The 15,163-nt window shown below is 36.1% G+C and overlaps 4 protein-coding genes and 1 pseudogene across 6 annotated transcripts; 2 read left to right on the plus strand and 3 right to left on the minus strand.

Annotated features, from left to right (window-relative positions):
* Positions 1 to 352: 352 nt before the first annotated feature.
* On the plus strand, positions 353 to 3,658 carry LOC104752180 (receptor-like protein 8 pseudogene; annotated as a pseudogene). Its single transcript, XR_015584868.1, has 4 exons — positions 353 to 840; positions 996 to 1,064; positions 1,265 to 1,336; positions 1,421 to 3,658. The product of XR_015584868.1 is annotated as a receptor-like protein 8 pseudogene (transcript).
* Positions 540 to 1,688, plus strand: LOC147925994 (receptor like protein 21-like). Its single transcript, XM_087492833.1, has 6 exons — positions 540 to 840; positions 996 to 1,064; positions 1,181 to 1,195; positions 1,265 to 1,336; positions 1,421 to 1,515; positions 1,617 to 1,688. Exons 1-6 carry the CDS (start codon positions 540 to 542, stop codon positions 1,686 to 1,688), a joined length of 624 nt encoding a protein of 207 aa, XP_087348959.1.
* A 273-nt stretch (positions 3,659 to 3,931) lies between the features above and the next one.
* LOC147925995 (protein DOWN-REGULATED IN DIF1 11-like) lies at positions 3,932 to 4,538 on the minus strand. The gene has a single exon (XM_087490215.1). It carries the CDS (start codon positions 4,503 to 4,505, stop codon positions 4,038 to 4,040), a length of 468 nt encoding a protein of 155 aa, XP_087346341.1. The 5' UTR covers positions 4,506 to 4,538; the 3' UTR covers positions 3,932 to 4,037.
* Positions 4,539 to 6,938: 2,400 nt separating this feature from the next.
* Positions 6,939 to 10,210, minus strand: LOC104752181 (EIN3-binding F-box protein 1). Its single transcript, XM_010474246.2, has 2 exons — positions 9,749 to 10,210; positions 6,939 to 9,415 (listed from the first exon to the last, which is right to left on the minus strand). Exons 1-2 carry the CDS (start codon positions 9,771 to 9,773, stop codon positions 7,545 to 7,547), a joined length of 1,896 nt encoding a protein of 631 aa, XP_010472548.2. The 5' UTR covers positions 9,774 to 10,210; the 3' UTR covers positions 6,939 to 7,544.
* Positions 10,211 to 12,557: 2,347 nt separating this feature from the next.
* Positions 12,558 to 14,442, minus strand: LOC104752182 (uncharacterized). 2 transcript variants are annotated; one of them, XM_087490034.1, is made up of 2 exons: positions 14,075 to 14,442; positions 12,558 to 13,305 (listed from the first exon to the last, which is right to left on the minus strand). In XM_087490034.1, exon 2 carries the CDS (start codon positions 13,290 to 13,292, stop codon positions 12,672 to 12,674), a length of 621 nt encoding a protein of 206 aa, XP_087346160.1. In that variant the 5' UTR covers positions 13,293 to 13,305; positions 14,075 to 14,442; the 3' UTR covers positions 12,558 to 12,671. The 2 variants fall into 2 exon arrangements, with proteins under 2 accessions (XP_087346160.1, XP_019093745.2); XM_019238200.2 differs by lacking the exon at positions 14,075 to 14,442 and adding an exon at positions 13,715 to 14,066.
* Between the last annotated feature and the right edge of the window lie 721 nt (positions 14,443 to 15,163).

Genomic DNA, 15,163 nt, shown 5'->3' on the forward strand with positions numbered 1-15,163 from the left:
TTAGAAAAATACTAAAAGTTTCTATTATATAACTTTTAATACTAAATTAAAATGCTTATAAAAATATAAAAATCCAATATCATTATATGTAAAAATAAAATTTGTAACATGGTGTACCAGGGATGAAAATTTAGCAACTTTTGCTTACATGGGAAGTAAAAGATGAAAACTGAACCTTCCGCCTCGGTATGCTTGGACGATCAAATAAAAGAATATTCCGGTTACTTTTTTTTTTTTTAATATTTGAATGGCCCATTGGGTTCTTTTGTCTTCTTCACTTGACTTGACTTGACTTAACTTATTTCGTGGAAAGACTGTATAGATGAGTTTTCAACCACACAAATAATCATTCGAGTACACGGGTGTTTTTCTACAAGGACCTTGACTTGCTCTCATACAATTATAATAAGTGTTTCAATTCACTTTGATCTTTTTCATCTTGTTGAACTCATATAAACGTGGTGATATTTTTGTTGAACTCGCAGTCCCAAATTGCTTTGGGGTTTATTTCATTTTCTGTGTGTTTAATCTTATTTGCAATGGAAAGGAAGCTTTTCTTGGGCCAATACTTGATATGGGTGATATTACTGTTGGAGCAGCTTCATGGATGCAAAAGCTGTGTTGAGAAAGAAAGAAAAGCATTATTGGAGTTCAAGAAACTGTTGGAGCTCAAGAAACACAAGGTCTCAACAAGCTGGGACGATGTTCTCCCTAGTTGGACTAATGACACAAAGAGTGATTGCTGTCAGTGGGAGTCCATTGAATGCAATCGTATAAGTGGCCGGATTATCGGGATTTCTATTAGTTTTTATAACATCGATGCCCCTTTTCCTGTTAAAGGTATGTTATTCCATTTTTAACAGTGAGGTGCCTATCATACACAGCTTACTTAATTTATGCTGTATCTTCGGTTAGTTTTTTTTTTTTTTTTTTTTTTTTGTAATATTTCTGTGTCCGTAAACTACAGTTTTTAATTCTCATTGACTCCCTTTTAGGACTAGAGAACTTGACAAACTTGGAACTGCTAAATCTGGGTGGAAGCGGATTTAACGGCACAATACTAGGTAGCATCTCTACATAATTATTGAATTGGTTTATGTCATAGCAAACTCTTCATCTTTAGTTTACATATATATGTACATAATAATTAGAAATATTCAAAAATATCTTTGCTTTGCAGCTGAGAAAACTGAAAGTAAGCTTATTTTTATTTGGAAATAATACTTCTTCTAAACTAAATATTTTGGCCTTTATTTCATTTCAGAACTAATGAATTTGACTACCTTGAAACGCTTGAGGCTTGAGGGGAATAGATTTAGTGGGGCTATACATGCAGGTTTGTGTGTGATTATCAATTTGAACAACATAACAGTTTTACGTATGACACAAAAAATCTCATTATCTTGTTTTTTTCTTTTAGTTTGTAAAATGAAGAATCTAGAGGAGCTCGTTCTCAGAAGAACTCATTTTGCAGGCGAGCTTCCTCTTTGTTTAGGTAGTTTGAACAAGCTACGGGTTCTTGGTCTGTCATCTAACCAGTTTAGTGGGAATCTACCATCTAGTTTCAGTAGCCTTAAGTCCCTCGAATACCTATCATTGTTAGATAACAACTTCAGTGGCTTATTCTCCCTCAGTCCGCTTGCAAACCTCACAAAGCTAAAGGTGTTCCAACTTTCATCAAAATCTGAAATGGTACAAGTCGATACAGAGGCTACTTGGCAGCCACAGTTTCAACTGAGTTTGCAGCTTGGAGAAAATCCCTGCCTTTCTTATGTACCAGAAGAACCTGCGTCTAGTTGATTTATCCAACAACAGAATATCTGGTCACATTCCTACCTGGCTGTTGGTGAATAATCCTGAACTTGAAGTATTACTGTTGCAGAATAATGTATTCACAATCTTTCAGATGCCTACAATAGTGCATAAGCTGCAGTTGTTGGAATTTTCAGCGAATAATATTACTGGACTATTCCCCGATAATATTGGTCGTGCACTTCCAAATCTGGTACGAATGAATGGCTCCAATAATGGGTTTCAAGGGAATTTTCCATCGTCTATGGGTGAGATGGTAGACATTACATTCCTGGATCTATCTTATAATAACTTCTCTGGGAAGCTACCTAGAAGCTTTCTCAAGGGTTGTTTTTCACTAAAACAACTGAAGCTCTCTCACAACAACCTCAGTGGCCTTTTTCTTCCAAGAGAAACAAGCTTCACTTCACTGAAAGAGTTGAGAGTGGATAGCAACTTATTTAGTGGAGAGATCGGAGTTGGTTTGCTTAGCTCCAACAAAACATTGTCAACTCTTGACATGTCCAACAATCGTCTCGTGGGTGCTATTCCAAGTTGGATAACTAACTTATCTACTTTGAGTACGTTATTGATATCAAACAATTTCTTAGAAGGTACATCACCACCCTCTTTGCTAACTATGCCCTCTATTTCGCTTCTTGACCTGTCTGGAAACCAATTATCTGGAGTTTTGCCTTCACATGTCGGTGGGGATTTTGGGATGCAATTGTTCCTAAGTGACAACAACTTCACAGGGCCGATTCCGGACACATTCTTGGAACGTGTCAGAATACTTGATCTACGGAACAATGAAATCTCTGGTAGTATCCCACAGTTTGTCAATACTCAGAGCATAAGAATTCTTTTGTTGAAGGGGAACAACTTAACAGGATCTATTCCAAGGCAGCTGTGTGATTTGAGCAACATTAGACTATTAGATCTTTCTGAGAACCATCTCAACGGTGTCATACCTTCATGCCTTTATAATTTATCATTTGGACCAGGAGGAGATAAGAATAAGGAGATAGGTGTATCAGAGTCGTCAGCCTGTGAGTTCAAATTTTACAAATCCACATTTGTGAACGAGAAATTATGTTTAATATCCGATGATTTTGAAGAAATTGAAATCAAATTTTCAACCAAGCAAAGGTATGAATCTTATTTTGGAGCAGCAGTTGAGTTCACTGGTGCCATACTTGATCGTATGTATGGAATGGATCTGTCAAGCAATGAATTAAGTGGTGTTATCCCAGCAGAGATTGGAGATCTCCCACAACTTCGAGTCATGAACTTATCTCACAATTTCTTGTCAAGTTCAATACCATCAAGCTTCTCCAATCTGAAGGATATTGAGAGCCTTGATCTTTCACATAACAAGTTGCAAGGAAGCATTCCTCAACAGCTAACCAGTCTTAATTCACTTGCTGTCTTCGACGTGTCTTACAACAATTTGTCAGGGATCGTTCCCCAAGGAAAGCAGTTCAATACCTTCAACGAGAAAAGTTACATAGGCAATCCTCTTCTTTGTGGACCTACGACGACCAAGAAAAGTTGTGAGGCTACTAAGAGCTCAAACGAAGCAGATGATGGAGGAGAAGAAAAAAACGATGAAGCTGTTATTGATGTGGTGGTATTTTATTATAGTGCTGCTTCAACTTGTGTGACCGCATTGATAGGTGTTCTTGCAGTTATGTGTTTTGATTCTCCTTGTCGTCGGGCATGGCTACGCATTGTCGACGCTTCCATTGCCTCGGCGAAAAGTATGCTGCCTTAAATAAAACTCAGTTCAGCTCAGTTGTTCCCCATTATGTTTCTGTAGCTTTGGATTTTGTATTATATGGTTATTAATAAGAGTGTCCACAAAACATATCTCTCTTCGTTACGCAATGAGTAGAAATGTTGAAATATTATTTGTGTATCGTTTAGGGGAAACAAGTATATATCTCTCTGTAGAATTACTTTTAATTCAACTAATTCTCTTCCGAGCTTTACAATTTTTAGTACAGCCGTGAAAAAGTTGTGTGTTGCGATCACAACCATGACGGAAAATGTGTTTTGGAATCAAAATGGACAATATGGTGAAGAATAGAATCAAGGCGTATGGATCGAGAAACTATGGGGGTCTAGAAGAGAACAAATCACATAAAAGAAAACGGATATTATATTATTGTATAAATCGTTGTTACAAATACAATACAATCAACTTAAAACCATTATTAAATAATAGTATAATTAATTTCGATTTCTTAACCAGAAAATGGTGCAATACCTCCCATTTGAATAGAACATTTTTTCCATATTTCGTCAGTTTTGGCCAAAGCTTTAGAACTAAAACGTTTGAATTGATAGAACTGAGAAAACAGTTTCATATAACTTATTTGGCATTGCTTCCCACCTTTCAGTATACTCCGACAACATTTTCTCGACGCACTTTTGTTCCGAAGAACTTCGTCCATTATGTCATGGTTACAATCACTCCCATAAAATCCCATCTTAATCGAACAGTCAATAAGATTTTTGAGATCTTTTATTGATTGTCTACGGATAACCTTGAAATTATAGTGATCGGGACTCGGCCAATCTTCTTCAGTCACCACCTTAAACTCGCTGTATAGCATCTCCTTAAGATCGTCTGCTATGGCCAAACTTGAATAAGAAAATGAGAGCAACACCGTGATTGCAAAAAATGCCATAAAAATGGTTTTCTTCTCCATTTTTTTTTAAATTTGTTTTGGAGCTCTTTTTAGTTGTTTTTCTTTTGTTTTATGCCATATATTAGGATTTATGATTGTATTTATAGTGCCCGATTGTTCGTTAATGTTATTACTAGTAACTTTTTATCAATAAAGAAAATAACATTTTTGTTTGTTTATTACTCATCAACATAATATCTTTAACTATCAACATAAATATTATCTTTTGACGTTTCATGTTTTCATAAATATGGTTAGTTTATTACTTTCAGTTTTTGATGAAATAAATTGAAGAAAACTTGTTAACGTATTATATAACAAGATTGGACAATGAAACTCTAAGTGTGTGCATTTCACGCTTCATTAGTAAATCTTCTGGTAGAATGTCAATGAAGTTTGCAAGAAAATTAAGAGAAAAAAAAAAGTAACCAATCTGATTAGGAGTTAGCAATTCAGTTTAGGGAATACAATTTGTTTTCCGTCTGAATTTTATGTTTACAGTAGAACCTTTATAAATTAATAAGGTCGGAACCATAAAATTTTATTAATTTATAGAGGTTTTAATTTATCGATAAATTAATAATTATTAATTTATCGATAAACTAATAAAATATTAATTTATGAAGATGATTTTTTATCAGAAATTCAGAGTTTAGAAAAAATTGTTGCTACTATTTTTCAAGGTGATGATGAAGTTGAAAAAGATATGACGGTACCTTTAGAACCAGTTACACGTAAGGAAACAATTTTCGCGTCAAGAACTCTCTACAATTTTTGGATGCGATTTGAGAAGACAACACCAGAAGTTTTCAATGTAGTCAGAAAGATTAGAGATGCTCTCCAACAAGAATGCAAATTCAAGAACAAAAAACAATAGATTCATATTTCACTAGATTTTCTTAGATATATATATATATATATATATACTAGTGTATTTGATTATTAATTTATGATATTGATGGGACCATATTTTTACATGGAATTTTTTAAAAAGTTATTAATTTATTATTTTATCGAATAGTGTCCAAAATTACACTAGTCCCAACTTGGAATCGGAAAAATTTTGGATACTATTCGATAAAATAATTTATTAATTTATATAAATTATTAATTTACCGAGTATTAATTTATAGAAGTTCTACTGTATTTGTAAATTATGTTCTTCAGAATATGATAGTCTTTATAATGTTAAAGCTTCCATCTCAAGTGTAGAAATGAGAGATTTCGTTGTTGTCTCACCTAATCCCCCTAAAATCAAACCCATTCTAAACCTGATGTTGAATTAAAAAAATTTCACGAACCATGGTTCATATCAATCATGCAGCTTAATATCGAAGTGACCCACACGGTTTAACACTTGAAGAAGCAAACAATGACATTTTGTATTATATATCTCCTTCAGACAACATGGTGTCACAAAAGATGATTTCTCATGATTTGCTCCAACAAACTTGTGTAACTATTAACTTCTCTATCTTATATTTGTTTGTTATTCAGTTCTCCCTTAAAGATCGATTCAAAGAGTCGATTCTCAACAAAATTTATCGACGGGTGAGAGTCTCTTGCCGACTTAAGTGAATGACCTATGTGGCTATTAAGATTTCAGCTTCTTAAATTTGAAATGATGGACAGAGTTTAGTATGATTTGATTAGAGTTTAGATCATTATCTAGTTTGTTAGATATGAAAATTTTGACATTTCGAATAGGAAAGATCAATGTGTTCTAACAGAATATATACATCAAAGATTCCGTAAACTTGTAAATTTTCCCAAAAAAAATTTCGTAACAGCTTGTGAAATTATTCTAAACACTTATGAACATTTTCAAAAATGTTGTTTTTATTGAAAACATAACATATTTATATTACCAAAACCTTGTTGCTATGTTTACAGTGTTATCAGTAAATAATGTTGTTTTTATGTTTAATCTTGAAAATTGTTGCATAACCATTTCGGTGTGATCGGTAAATAATGTTACAAGTAGAATTTATTCAAACTTTGCATTAGATGCTTAAGAATATATATGGTCAATGGATGTTGTGTGAACTAGACGCGCAATTCACTATGATTCTTTGTCTCTACTTCATAATTTTGGAAATCTGGCCATCTTAATGTATTAATTAAGATTAGACCACATTAACAATAATAGCGACAACGAATACTACTAATAATGACTCTTTTCCCCACTTTATTTTAATCCCACTCAAATCATATCGTATCGAGAAAAGTAATCGCTGGCCAGGTTCATCCCCTCGACAATATTCATTGAACACCACATTCACTTTTGAATGGACACAAACAAACGTAAATTAAAGTCAAAACTCAGGTTCACACAAAATCTGATTCTCTGTCCCACACATGTGATAAAGGTGTGTGTGTGTGTGTAATTTACTAATTTCTCAGATTTCGAAGGATATTAGAAAAATAAAAGAAAAAAGAAATGAAAACTTCATATTATACAACGAATTGAGAATTTTATTCAATACTCATTAAACCATCCCAAAGGTACATAATTTAGTACAGTGATCATACAGATTGCAATACAGCCTGGGAAAAAAACGAGGGCTCTGGCAAAAAAACAACAAAAAAACTCTTTAATAGAGTTGTTGCAACAACAGCCAGAGCAACCTCTGAGAGAACCAAGGCATGAACCAAAACCTGAACCCGTACAAATCATACAAGACCCTTTCGAGGAAAACCATACGCAACAAAGACAAACGACGCGAATAAAAGTGGGATAATAGGCTCGTAAAAGACAACAAGCAAGAAACAGGAGGATGATAAACCCTAAAATCTCGTATACCCGGTAAATATATTCTCAAGCAACACACGACCTTCCGATTTCAAGGTAAGCTAGAGTTTCCTTGATAAAAAGGAAACCCTGCAAAAAAACCATTGACTGGAAAAAAAAGAAGCCGGAAGCGAACTGCTTGGAAAAAAAAAAAGGAAAACCGGGTACCGAGCCTAGGACGCGTAGATCACAGAGCCTGAAAAAGGGTTGACACATGATAAACAAACTTGGACGGACTAAAATACCTTTCATTATAGTGGAATTATCGATCAGGAGAGGATGTCGCATTTGTAAAGGCGCTCGACTAAGAAGTCGACAGTTGAATTGGAGATGGATCGACACTGTTGAAGATTTAATCCCAATAAAGTGGAACCCAACCTCACGATGGCTGGCAAGCTCTTGTCTGTGACCATAGAGCAACCTGCCATGGATAAGATCTGCAGTTTGAGTTTTTCAGAGGAAGCCAATGCTTGGATCCCAGAATCGGAGATGGAGCATTTTGAAAGATCCAAATCACTGAGAATCTGGCAGTTCGCTGCAATGGAGACCATGCTGGCGTCAGAGATATTGGAACATCCATCGATGTTTAAGACTTCAAGAGTCCAACCGTTACGGGCAGTGATGGCAGAGATCACTTTGTCTGTCAAACTGGAACAGCCACTGAAGTTCACCTTCACAAGAGAGTTCTGAATCAGATGTAGAAAACCAGACTCTGTTATCCCCTTGAGCCCGCATAGATCAATTTCCTCGAGCTGAGGGCACAGCTTCCCGAGGGCTGCAAGATTTGCATCACCAAAGCCAGGGCAGTTACGAATAGACAGGGAACGCAGAGCACTGCAATGAGGTGAAGCAGGCAAGCCTGTTGTGAGATCTCTAATGCCCAAGCAGTTCACCAGAGAGAAAGCCTTCAACTTTTCACCACAGTTCAAAAGAGAACCAAAAAACCCAAATTGGGTGACCCTGTGGCACTCTTCAAGCTGAACACTCTCCAGTGATAAAGATGCTTTTGCAAAAGAAACCAACCCATTGTCGGATAACAAGGGGGATCTACTGATAATAGCTTTCTTCATGTTCGGGCAGCCCTTTCCCACAGATTCAAGGCCCGCGTCAGTCACTCCCTGGCAGGCTGTGATGGTTAAAGAGTTTAATTTTTGTAGCCCGACACCATTTCCCATGACCCAGAATCCCTTCTCACTCACGTGTGACAATCCAGAGAGCACAAGATCAGTGACTGACAAGCCGTAATGACCCACGACAGCAAGAGACACATCAGTGACATTTAGCATCTGAAGCTTAAGTTTTGCCAAGGAAAAGGTGGTGTTTGACAACAAGGATGCGATTCCTTGATCCCTGACAAGAGGACAGTTCTTGATCGAGACTGACTTCAGCTTGGAGCAGGATCGTGCAATGGCTTGAAGACCTTCATCTCCAATTCTTGAACAAGCCTCCAATGTAAGCTCTGTCAAGTTAGGGCAGCTCCTAGCAATCGCTACCAAACCCTTGTCAGTGATTGTAGAGCAGCGGTTCAGGTCAAGCTTCTCAAGTTGAGTGCAACCCTCGGCAATCTCCAAGAGGCCATTGTCAGTAACGGTAGATAGGTTCCACAGGGAAAGAGACCCGAGAGAAGGGCAGCTACGACCAATTGACCTAAGACCAATATCTGAAACCTTGCTAACAGAACTGCTTCCTCGTATAGACAACTTGCCAAGACCCCCACGGCCAGCTGTTCCAACAGCAATTGCAGCCAATCTAACATCAGTTGCCTTCTTCCCATCTAAACTCCTAGATAAACATCCTTCACAATCATCATCACCATCTTCAGATTTGTTGGAAGGAACAACATCTAGCTCCTTTTGCCGGATGCTACTTACAAGGGTAAGCCAGTGTTTAGAGACAAAAGCGCAAGAACTCCTCTCTTGAGGTCCAGGCAAACGCCTAAAGATCTCGAAAAGGCACTCATCTGGGAGGACATCAATAGAGACCGGCTTTTCCTCGAAAGCACTGAAGACCGTCGGTGCAACAACACGCGACCTCTTGCTAGGAGGGAAATAGACATCGACGTAACTACCAAGCGACAACAAAAGGCTAGCATCCTTGGGATTTGGGTATATTGCGCCACGACGGTAAAATTCATTTTCACCTGTAAATTACAAAAAGAATACAAATCAAAACTAAACATACAAAACTTGAATTCCTTAATCACTACTATACCTTATTAATTCCCAGATCCAAAAACAAAAACAGGAAAAATTTAAATTAACTCGAAATCTGAAAGTATCTAATGTAGGATCTATAGCCTAAGAAACTAAAACTCAGATCTACAGAAGTCGAATCTTATTCTCATCATACTGAAACATCTAAACAACAGAGAAACGACTAAATCGAACGGAAAGGATCAAATTCAATCTTCCTAAATCAAAATTTCCAAGATGAAGAAATCGATTGATTCAACAAAAGATTGGGGGAAACATACCAGCAAAACTATAGATCTGAGACATGATTGCAGCTCAAAACTCCCAGGAAAAACAAAAACGCTTGATTCCTCAAGCGAAAACCCGTGGGAAAGAGCAAAAACGAAAGATCTGACGACGATTAAGAAGAAAAGAACCAAAGAACGAGATGCACATGAAGATCGAAGATCGAGACGAGAGAGAGAGAGAGCGAAGAAAACCCTATAGATAGGGCAAAAAAAAGTAGAGAGAGAGAAGGAGAGAGGAAGAAAAAAAAAAAGGAAAAAGGAAATGATCGGTCAGTATGAGGTCAAGATATGAGTTTATATACTTAAATTGAAATTTCACATGCAATGTATCTGAGCTGAGAGAGTTCGGATCGTAAATTAATTTGTTTTATTTTATTCCCTACAAAAAGTTGCTTAAGATAGACCAGATTTTTTTTTTGTTTTTTCACCCTTCAGAGCGCGTTAAGGCAAGCAAGCAAATGAGGTGGTGTTTGGTTACGGACTTTATAAATCAATTATTTTTGTTTGCTTCCTCGAACAAACCTACTCTCTTGGCCGACTTTAGAATCGTTTATGTCGTGTTTTAAAAAGACGACAAACAAAACAACTCTAAGAAATCAAACTAGAATTAACACGACGAACTCACTCAATAATTGGATCATGCATGTTGTTAGATGTTGAGGGCATGACTTACTGAGTTGGATTGATTGTATGCATGTGTTTATGATGAGAAGAAGAGATTGGGTCGATGAAGATTTGTATGCAACAACTTTGAAGATTCCAAATCCTTACATGATTCTCCTTCCTACATAGTTTTCCTTTTACAAGCACCTTAATTAGATCTATGAATTCACAACACTTTTTTGAAAAGTATATTATATACAAAAGTGGACCTCGTTTAGTCATCCAAACAGCACACCTAGGCTGTACAATTTCAGATCCGTAAAACAGATTTGGGAAAACGGGTATAACTTTTAAATTATTCAAGGTAAGGTGAAATACCTTCTTTGGAGTACTTATTCCAAAACTGGTTGGATCTACGAAACGACTCAAACAGTAGTAGAGTCCAAATTTCTTACATTAAATGGGATAAAGATCGTATATAGACAATATATAAAAATTTGAGATTAGTTATACCACATTTCCAATATGGTACCAAAAACAATGTACGAGCATGAGTAGGGGACTAGGAACACTATTATCCACAAATCACACTTAAGAGTTAAGAATAGTTTTGTCATGTGTATGTTTGATATGTGAATATAATAGATTTATTTAATACTACCGGCTGGCGAATTTTTAAAAAATATTTTCTTCAACTTATTTCTGTACCTACAGAATCCCATGTGAGACAAAAAATTGAGATAAAAAGAATCAGATTTGATGAACGTAGAAATCCTTCTGTGATTGATTCATCTATATAATAATCTCCTACACCAACAAGATTCTCAGAAGGTTCCCTAATACATATCACCACACTATATCAGGATTCCATATATTCAACCTTCTCTGTAAAAGAAAAGGTCAAATTGTAAATGATTAAAATTGGAATTTGAATGTATCTGTGGAGAGGACCCCATTGCCCATTATAAACATATGTTATAAAAAGAGAAAGTGAACAAAAGACACCCAAGTGGTCGTGGAAGCATTATCCATCCTTTTCAGTTTTCATCGCATAAACAGCCCATGTTCTTATTATTGCAGTTCTTCATGTCTCGGTATCAACTAGGACATTATTTATCGTTCGAAAAACACATATTAAAATTGTTCGGGCTTCAACTTATATACGATCTTTTATTTCCATTTTCCTATGTTAATATTCAAATTAGTTTCAAATTTGTAGTTATAGACCATCAATGAAACAAACCAAAGAAACAACTGCATAGGACCCTCCCATCACTAGCATGCCAATAAAAATTCCATAAACTTCTTGATAATAAAAGAGGCAACAAAATTTAAAACTGACTATAATCTCCCTAAGACGAGGTTCATGCATTTTAAGTTAGTGACACCATATGATAAAGATGATTATGACAAAAATTACAATAATCTATATATTTAATGGTCCAGACTCCAGTACTTGGTTATGGAGTTAGTGGGCCGGTTCCGCAAAAACATGCTACAATTATGTAAATTGTATGTTTAATAGACAATTTGTAGACGTAGTTAAATAATATAATCAGAGAAAGTTAACGGGAAATAATACAATTCGTTTTTGTTTTGGTCATAATATATAAGAACATACTGGATCAACGCCTGAGGATTACTATATTCTAGGTGTGGAGTTTAAGATATTGACAAAGTCCAAGTCCGATTCGGTGTCTTTTCGTGACTTGGCTATTGAGCAAGGCCTTTCTCATGTTCCAATTTAGGTAACGAACTAAAGAAAATAAATTTCTCTGGTACAAACTTTTCCAAGCTGGATCCGAAGGTACCGATTCATCGGGATGAACTAATCGTTATTGTAACGATAGTGATATTCTGGTTTTATACTAAATCATGTATCTAACCAAAACTCAAGAGGAAAGACAAAGATAATGTAACATGTCTTGTAAAAATACTGTCACCCGAGGGATGTGCTTTCCAAAGACCATGGAACATACTTCAAGCCAAAGAGAGACTCGGAACATAATGTAACAATAGAGCATGCGCATGAGATGTTAGGCAAATGCTTTAAGATTTGAGTATTTTAAGTCGTAAGCATGTATTCACTCTCTAGAATGTTAGAGAATTGTTCTCGGAACATGTAATTGTTGTAGTTCTGTGTTACAAATATTTTGCCCACTTTTGAATCAGGGAGAATCTCTTTCGTAGTCTTGATATATTTGATTGCCATCATAACTTTTCTTTTGACACATTTCAAATGATTTCAAGATTGGTTAGATATACAAAAGTATTTATATCTAAACCTTCCTACAACAATCAAAAGTGGCTTGAGCTACAACACATCGTTGATGAATTTTTCAGTGAGTTCTTTAGGAAGTCCCATAACTGTATCAACTCCTCCCATCACGGAATCGATAAAAGGTGAAATGAGGGGATGCTCCAGCATTAAACCTCCAGCAACCTTGAAAGTGATTGCATCATCAATGAGGTCGTCGATGACTTGCTCTGGTATCTCATGGAAATAAACCTCTGCTTTTTCCCACCCACCTCTTCTAACTCCAGTTTGCAAGTTTCTTACAATAACAGATCCCACAACGCCACCGTGTGAACCGGAATAGCCTTTGATAAACTCGCGAGCTTCTTCTTTACTGGTTGGTTTTTCTCTAATGACACCTTTGTACACAACAACAGTATCTGCAGTAATCAATAGAGTTGGTTGATGATCTTGTGCAAACTGGCTTTCACCTCCCAGTTTCGATATAATCTCGTTTGCTTTGGCTTCAGCAACAGCTACAACCAAATCTTCAGGCTTGTGTTTCCTAATAGCTTTCTCATCAATATCTGCAGTCACAATAGTGAAATCATATCCCATTTCAGCTAGAATCCGCTTTCTCGCCATGGATTGAGAGCCCAAAATCAGCTTAAATCCTTTCTCCATCGTTTTCTTCACCATTCTCGGTGTTGTACTGTTAGCAGAAAGAGTAAAGAAGAATTAACAAACAAATCAAAAGAAGAGCAGGCAAAGATTTTTCACAAGATGTCACATAAAAACACCTATTATATTACTTTTTTTTTGGTTTGTCAGCAGAATAATATCTTAGTAATCAGTTCTATGACTTATATTAACTGTAACATATAGTTTTTTGTTTTTGTTTTTCCCATTAGCTAATGACACCAAAGCACACAGTGGACAAGCCCTCTCCATTGGTCAGTCATGGACTCATGGTGGTATAAAGAAAGATTATAAACGTTAAGGCCACAGACAAGGAAAGTAAAAAAAAATTCCATGGGACAGCATATAAAAATACAAGCAAAAGCTAAACTGCGTTGAAACCACCACACTTGGCTAAAAGCTAAAAAAAGTTTGATACTTACCCAATTTACAGAGTCTGATAAGTGTAATCCTAAAAAAAAACACATTTTGTCCGGAAGAAGTTATCCTATACCATGTAAGAAAACTCTAAATATTCAAACTTTCAGAATCGTTACAAGGAACAGGACAATCAGAAAAAAAAAAAAAAAAATGCATTTAGGATGAAGAACTCCATCAAATTAATCTGTGACGACGATTCAGTTATAGACGCGGCAGTGGACAGATAGAAGAAATCTCACAATCTCTATTACAATTGACGATATGCTATATTACTATCAATGACCCAATCAAATCTGCGGAACTGAAAATCTAAGAACAGAATTTAGGGTTTCGAGATTGAGATTGAGTAGATTCAAACTCACCGAGAAGAGATTCCTTAAGAGGTAATACGAATTCGATTGCAGATGAGTGAAGAGGAAAGCTCGAATGAAAGCTGGAGATAGCGAGTGAGAGACAGAGAAAAACAACAGATGGCTGTAATTTTGGCAGGATTAGTTTTTTTTTTTTTTTTTTTTTTTTTTTTTTTTTTTTTGTCCCCTGCCTAAGAATAATTAAAGAACAATAATTTGGGTACAATTTTTTTTTTTTTTTATAAAGATTTTATTGATGGAATGTGTTTGAGTTATACAGAGCCGAAAGGATCAAATCGGCTGGTACCTAAAAACCCCGAGAGACAAACATAATGCTTTTTGGAAGATAATTAAGACACAAGGATAACTAAAGGGATCATAGTTAAAGCTTCCAAAACAACAACACTAAAAGTTCTTTCCTACGATCAGTCGACTAGCGTTTCTACGGAACGGTTTGGGCTGAAGAGAGGCTACTAGAGCCTGGATAAGAACCCACATAAGAAAAGAAAACTTAGGTGTAGCCCCGGAGAACCAAACTGTCTTATGTCACAATTGTTGTTGTCCCACTGATCAGGTTTTCTTAGATGAGAAAGCTGATTTGAACATACTGTCACTCTTACCACATTAATCTCCTGTCTCCTGAATATAATCTCAATCGTTGACCTTCTTGAGTTCCATCTCAATTGGATTCAGAAGTTGGACACGGTGACGTACGTCTATACTTGCGAACCAAAGCCTCTCCAACAGTAATCCCAACATTGACTTCCATATGACCATATCAATAAATCATGTGCCACTCCTAACAATCGGCTAACTGAGAGGACTCCAATAATTATTACCAGAACGAGGTTTGGTTTCCACTCCTAACGTCAAAGATTTGAAAACTCTTAACTAGTGCACAGTATTTTAGCAGGTGTTTGAATCTAAGGCCGGCTCTACTGACATGTGGGGGAAGTGCATTTGCACAAAGTGTATGTAATTTTTTGTCATTTTTACAGTAAAAGTAGGGTCTATATTTTTTTTATTATTATTTTTAACATGAAAATAAGGGTCTATTTTTTAAGGAAAAAAACTCAGGGTACTTCAAATGAGCCGGCCCAG

The sequence above is a fragment of the Camelina sativa genome, chromosome 16, assembly GCF_030686135.1.
Source record: "Camelina sativa cultivar CO46 ecotype springtype chromosome 16, ASM3068613v1".
Lineage (NCBI taxonomy): Eukaryota > Viridiplantae > Streptophyta > Magnoliopsida > Brassicales > Brassicaceae > Camelina > Camelina sativa.